Source organism: Nerophis ophidion, linkage group LG02 (assembly GCF_033978795.1).
Source record: "Nerophis ophidion isolate RoL-2023_Sa linkage group LG02, RoL_Noph_v1.0, whole genome shotgun sequence".
NCBI classification, from domain to species: Eukaryota; Metazoa; Chordata; class Actinopteri; order Syngnathiformes; family Syngnathidae; genus Nerophis; species Nerophis ophidion.
Window position 1 is genome coordinate 40303466 of NC_084612.1, and position 7101 is coordinate 40310566.

General features: G+C 40.8%; 1 protein-coding gene across 1 annotated transcript; it reads left to right on the forward strand.

Moving 5' to 3' along the window:
* Positions 1–776: 776 nt before the first annotated feature.
* On the forward strand, positions 777–4652 carry mibp2 (muscle-specific beta 1 integrin binding protein 2). The gene is made up of 8 exons (XM_061883586.1): positions 777–1045; positions 1372–1462; positions 2703–2748; positions 2898–3081; positions 3163–3234; positions 4026–4132; positions 4210–4300; positions 4389–4652. The coding sequence occupies exons 1-7, from the start codon at positions 1020–1022 to the stop codon at positions 4293–4295; spliced, it is 612 nt and encodes a 203-aa protein (XP_061739570.1). The 5' UTR covers positions 777–1019; the 3' UTR covers positions 4296–4300; positions 4389–4652.
* Positions 4653–7101: the final 2449 nt, after the last annotated feature.

A 7101-nucleotide genomic window follows, 5' to 3' on the forward strand; every position in this document is an offset into this window, starting at 1 on the left:
CACCTTTCCCAACTTCTTTGTCACGTGTTGCTGGCATCAAATTCTAAAAGTTAATGATTATTTGCAAAAAAAATTTTTTATCAGTTTGAACATCAAATATGGGGCTTCACGCTGGAGGAGGGGTTAGTGCGTCTGCCTCACAATACGAAGGTCCTGAGTAGTCTGGGGTTCAATCCCGGGCTCGGGATCTTTCTGTGTGGAGTTTGCATGTCCTCCCCGTGAATGCGTGGGTTCCCTCCGGGTACTCCGGCTTCCTCCCACTTCCAAAGACATGCACCTGGGGATAGGTTGATTGGCAACACTAAATTGGCCCTAGTGTGTGAATGTTGTCTATCCGTGTTGGCCCTGCAATGAGGTGGCGACTTGTCCAGGGTGTACTGCACCTTCCGCCCGTTTGTAGTTGAGATAGGCACCTGAATATGGGTTGAAAATGATTTGCAAATCATTTTATTACGTTTATATTTACATCTAACACAATTTCCCAATTCATATCGGGGTTTGTACTAATATAGAAAATGAAGGTATAGTTGTAACTATGCCTGCGTAACTTTGCACTCTACAATCAACAAACACAACTAGAGAAGAACAGTAGTTTTCTAGTTGAATTAGGACCATATTTGGTAATACTTGTTACAGTATTTGTTTCCCCTCGACTGCAGACTTGGGGCTCGAGCGGCGGTTAAGGCGGCGTTGTAGGGGCGGGGTTTGCAGTGAAAGAGGTTTCTTATTGGTCAGCGTGGATTTCGTGTGGTCCTCGAAACAGTTTAAATAGCCAATGGGGTGGCGGTGTGTAGTATGTGTGGTAGTGTCACGGAGCCCGGGTTCTCTCTCCTTGGAAGACTGCGTCCGAGCGACACATCGTCTCTGCGCCTTACACTCGCTTCAAGAACCATGGATGGCCCAAGTAGTTGACGTTTCCTGCAACCTTCTCTTTTCAAGCTTTCTTCCGTCTGATCAACAAGCACCGGTTTATTGACGTTTCGTTTCGACCCTCGCGTTCACTTCCACCAACGGACACCATGAAGTACATCATCGGCATCGGAGGGTGAGTTAGCACGCAGTGAATGGCGGCTGGGCCGCGAGGAGGCCTCGTGGGGGGTCGGTCATGGCAGCCGTAATATTGTCTCTTCTTTGTGTCCAACATATTATTTCACACTTCCGTCACATTTATCACGGAGAGGTTTTTTTCCCCCCAAGCGTTACTAATCATTTACGTCAAGCTATCTGTAACGAGGATGCTGCTGATTACTGTTATCACATATGTGTCATTTGTTGTGTATAAAGTGATAATAGTGAGCTGTCTGTTTTAAAGAAAGTAAACTGATTATTACGCCACTTCTTGCTTATTAATCATACTTATTTTCTGTGTAGCGTCACCAATGGAGGGAAAACCACCCTCACCAACCGCCTAATCAAGATCCTGCCCAACTGCTGTGTCGTCCACCAGGATGACTTCTTCAAGGTGAGCCTTTTTGGCGTTTTTACTTTGAAACCTTACAATTGAGGTCAGGATTACTTAGGAGTAGCCCAGGTTGGTGAGGTATTAAAGGCCTACTGAAACCCACTACTACCCACCACGCAGTCTGATAGTTTATATATCAATGATGAAATATTAACATTGCAACACATTCCAATACAGCCTTTTTAGTTTACTAAATTGCACTTTTAAATTTCCCGGGAGTTTCTTCTTGAAAACGTCGCGTAATGATGATGTGTACGCGCGACGTCACGGGCTGTTAGGAAATATGAGCGCTGCACACACACACAGCCAAAAGTCGTCTGCTTTAATGGCATAATTACACAGTATTTTGGCGATCTGTGTTGCTGAATCTTTTGCAATTTGTTGAATTCATATTGGAGAAGTCAAAGTAGAAAGATGGAGTTGGGAAGCTTTAGCCTTTAGCCACACAAACACAAGGTGATTCCTTGTTTAAAATTCCCAGAGGTGAAACTTTACTATGGATCACAGCGAACATGGATCCCGACCAAATGTCAACCAGCAGGTTTCGGTGTGAAAATTGTGGTAAAAAGTCGCTTCTTACCGGAGATCAGCTGAGCTTACGACGTCCATAAAGCTGCCATCGACTTCCCTGATCCACTGCGTAAAGACACCCGTGGACATACCCCTCCGACTATCAGGTACTGTTAAACTCAGTAAAACACTAGCAACACAATAGAAAGATAAGGGATTTCCCAGAATTATCCTAGTAAATGTCTCTAAAAAGATCTGAGTCCGTCCCAGTGCAATCGCGTTTTAAAAAAAATATATATATTTTTTTTTTTCTCGTCCGTCGCTATCAATATCCTCAAACACGAATCTTTCATCCTCGCTCAAACTAATGGGGAAATTGTCGTTTTCTCCGTCCGAATAGCACTTTTTGTCGGAAGCTCCCATTAAAATCAAAGTGAATATGTGAGGAGCCATCAACATGTGACATCCTCGTCTGCGACTTCCGGTAGAGGCGACCAAAAGTTGCGAACTTTATCGTGGATGTTCTCTACTAAATCTTTTCAGCAAAAATATGGCAATATTGCGAAATGATCAAGTATGACACATAGAATGGACCTGCTATCCCCGTTTAAATAAAAAAATCTCATTTCAGTAGGCCTTTAACATTTAATAGAAGACATGGCATGGTGCCTCCCATGTAGCACTAGTGGTATGTATGTACCTTGGTACATCTTATCAATGTATGTTTCAGCCCCAAGATCAGATTGCGGTTGAAGATGGCTTTAAGCAGTATGATGGTAAGCCTGGGTTTTTTCGAAGGGTTGTTAGTCTGTCTCATTTAGGAAATGCATGCTTTATAAGGACTTCATTCTCAACTCTCATTTTCACTTTCTGCACGCTTCTTTCTTCCTCCCCCCTTGCATCCATCCCGCCTGTCTCTCTCCAGTCATTTCTGCTCTGGACATGGATGCCATGATGAGCACCATCTACGCATGGCTGGAGAACCCTGTGAAGTTTGAGAAGTCTCACGGCGTCAATAACACCCTGGAAACGGAGAACCTCCCAAAGTGTGACCATAAGGATGAGACTCACATCCTCATTGTGGAGGGTTTCCTGCTTTACACCTACCAGTAAGGATACAATCTTGCTGCATTCTAGTTCTGTGACTCCTTTTATAAATATGTATAAAATATATACATTTTTCTATGCAGACCTTTGATCGACGTGCTGAACCAGCGTTACTTTATGTCCATCCCGTATGAAGAATGCAAAAAGAGGAGGTGGTAAGTTCCAACTCATGACTTAAGCATTAGTTCAGGGTCAGGGCTACAATGATGAATTTGATTAGTCAAAAGCATTGATTCATATACTGTTGCTTTGATTAATCGTTTAATAAGTGTAATTAATAAATGTATAAAATTCAGCTTGCAAAGAGTACTTGGAACTTTAAATAGGCAGACTTAGTTTCCGCACGGCAGATGCAAATGAGAACAGGGGTCTGTGTGTGTATTTGTCTATTAAAAGTGAAATCTTAATGTTGGTGACGTGCATTTGTTATTGGGGAAAAGATTCAAAGTGTGGCAAGCAAAAAAATCCTTGTTTATTTCTGCTATTTTCCCTAAAATACTCATTATCGTTTAATCCGATTAATCAAACCAACTAGTTGAATACTCTTTTACCTAAATAATCAATAGCTACAGCCCTACATTGGCTTGCATCTAGTAGGGGTGGGAATCTTAACAACTCACCATTCAGTTTGATAGCAATTATTTGGGTTACAACTCAATTTAAAACTATTTGTGCTATATAATTAGTCTATGTATATGAAAACCTTTTCAAAGCAGGTTACAAAAGCTATTGGCTGCTGATGTATGACTTGCATGTGCAAAGATGAAAAAAAACGTATTTTTAAATTGATTCTTACATATATTTGTTTGTAATTATTCCTGAAAAGTATGACTCAATTTAGAATCTAAATAAATAAGAATGGCAATTTAGGTGTGAATAAATCGATTTATTTTATTTTTAGCACCTTTAGTGAGTTGTCGTTTTAATGAGTGTTTCTTTACTGTAGCTCAAGGAACTACACGGTACCAGACCCCCCCGGCCTCTTTGACGGCCACGTCTGGCCCATGTATTTGAAACACAAGAAAATAATGGAGGACACAGATGTTGACGTGTGTAAGTATCCACTCTTTTTGAATATACTTTTCTTTTTAAAGTTGTGCTGATGCCATTGTTGTTGCTTTACTCCACAGTGCAATTAGATGGAACCAAGTCAAGGGAGCAACTGTTCAACTTTGTCTATGGGAACATCCTGAATGACATCCAACATTCTCTCTAACAAAGGTAAAACATTTTTTGAATGCTAAAGACTTCCTGTCCTTTCTTTTAAGCGAGTTATGTCACGTAAACACTTTTTCTGATTGTGTTTCAGGTCACATGATCAGCTAAAAGGAGCATGAATTCAGCCTGCTTGAAACCAGCTCGCCTTAAGTTTCTACCTGGCAGCTATTTTTAGCTGAGTGCCATGAATTTTTTTAAATGGGGAAAAAAATAATGCACGTGTGTAACCGGCGGCTTCAAATGCTGACATGATTTATATTAACTGTATTTATTGCTTTTTACAGCTACACTGCAGAGAGTTGATGGATGTATTCAGAGGATGGTTGCATTTATCAATAAATGATCCTCACGCCAACTTTGTGTTGTTGTGATGACTGAGAAGCACCCACCAACGTAAATAAAATGCTTATGCAGACCATTTCCAAAAATGGTACTTTCACTGAGTTTGTGCTGGACACTATCAGTCCATGTAATGCTCTAGTGTGTTGTGGGTGATAAGGAGAGTCACGAGTTGTCACCCCCGTCACCTCCAATTAGAAGTGCGAGCCTTATTTATATTTAGACTTGTTGTGGCCAGTATATTGAAAATAAACCTACAATCCTCATACTGAGACATGCTGTTACTTGCTTGCATGATTTGAAGCACCCAGAAGGGAAAATATATAAGCACTTACCCGAAATAACACCAACACTACTACTGTTGGTGACATCGACCAAAGGTTTAGCAACTATTTACTTACAAACCGGAGCCTTGCCAGTATTGGGAATTCTACAGCAAAAACAATTCTAGAAAATGTTTGCCAATACAGAATAATTATAATACAGAATGTTTGCCATTTTCTTTCTAACTTACACTGGATATATAAGAATTTGGATTCATCACACTATACAGTTTGTCAGGGTTACTTTTTTGGAACACAATTTTATATATTTTAAATCAAAGTTTTATTAGTTAATTAATTTTCCACATAAAAATAAGTTTTGCCTTAATTTCTCCAAAAATTATTATTGAACACCGAATATAAGTGTATGTATACTGTGTATATGAGTATATACTGTATGTATACACATGTTTATAATAACACACATATATGTCAGTTTCATCACACTTTTGCATTTGGATTAGTCATGATTAATTAGTGATTATGCACTTGCATGATATAAACTGACTTAAAGGGCACTTATAATCACTTTTGTCCTTTGTTGCATACTGATGTTTAACGATGTCAAAGCATTAAATGATTAGGGTAATGCATTTTGGTGTGATCTTACACGTAGTTACGTAGGCCTCAAAGCATTAAATTATTAGGGTAATGCATTGTGGTGTGATCTTGCACGTAGTTACGCAGGCCTCTTTTCAAGAAGTTTTGTAATCTAGCTACATTGTGACATCAAAGCGAGTTAAAGTACCAAGGATTGTCTCACACACACTAGGTCTCCCGTCTAAAGGCAAAACCCAGTAACTCAATTTTGGTCAAAACTGAGCTGATAATAATTTGGGAGTTCCTAGGTGATATGCTTTACATTAGTGTATGCGATATTGTAATTTGTTCCGTAAGTAAGCTGTTACGCGCAAGGCAGGACCTAGCAACTACCATATAACCGTGTAGATACAACAGAAAAACCTAGTATCTCAAGGGACCAATCGAAGCTTCTTTGTCAGTCGCCTTATTGTCTAATGAGAAATTTGCACGAACGGGGGCCGACGATCAACCTGATTATGTTATATTATTGCACAAGGGGATATTTGGAAGATTGGCCCAGGACGTTGCAAGCACCTTCAATAAATGTATTCTTCTTGATTCTTCCCCTTGCATACTCTTTTGGGCAGATAACTGTGGAGGTCTAAATAAAAACTGGACGCTGTACACGGCTCTTGCCCAATGTGCAAACGCAGAATGGGGGCCACCCGAGATTGTGATAAAATATCTGGAGAAAGGGCACACGTTCATTAGAGCAGATTCAATCCATGGCTCAATCGGCAAGAAAATGAAAGCTCAAGAAAACATCTATACGTTTGATGACTTTGTAAATCTTTTTAAACAGCATCAAGATAGATTGGTTTTCCTTTGTTTTCCCAAAATCAGCTAGAAGTGAGTTACTAGGTTTTGCCTTTGGACGGGAGAGGTGTGGTGAAATTGGTCCTTTGCAATAGATCCATCCCCTTGATCACCCCCTGGGAAGGGAGGGGAGCAGTGGACAGCAGTGGTGCCGCGCCCGGGAATCATTTATGGTAATTTAACCCCTAATTCCAACTCTTGATGCTGAGTGCCAAACAGGGAGTCAATGATCCCCATTTTTATAGTCTTTGGCAAGACTCGGCCGGGATTTGAACTCACAACCTACTGATCTCAGGGCAGACACTGTAACCAATAGGCCATTGAGTAAACATATTTATTTAGACTCAGCCAGAGGGAGAGGACCACACACTGGTTCAGGCTGTGAAGAAACACAGTAGGGTAGGATAAAGTATTATTTTGATCTAATTTAGGTACGTGCACAATAAAGTTAAAGTACCAATGATTGTCACACACACACACTAGGTGTTGTGAAATGTGTCCTCTGCATTTGACCCATCCCCATGATCACCCCCTGGGAAGAAGTGAGGGGAGTAGTGGGCAGCAGCAGTGCCGTGGCCGGGAATCATTTATGGTGATTTAACCCCCAATTCCAACCATTGATGCTGAGTGCCAAGCAGGGAGGCAATGGGTCCCATTTATTTTCAAAGTCTTTGGTGTGACTCTGCCAGGGTTTGAACCCACAATGTACCAATCTCAGGGCGGACACTCTAACCACTAGGCCAC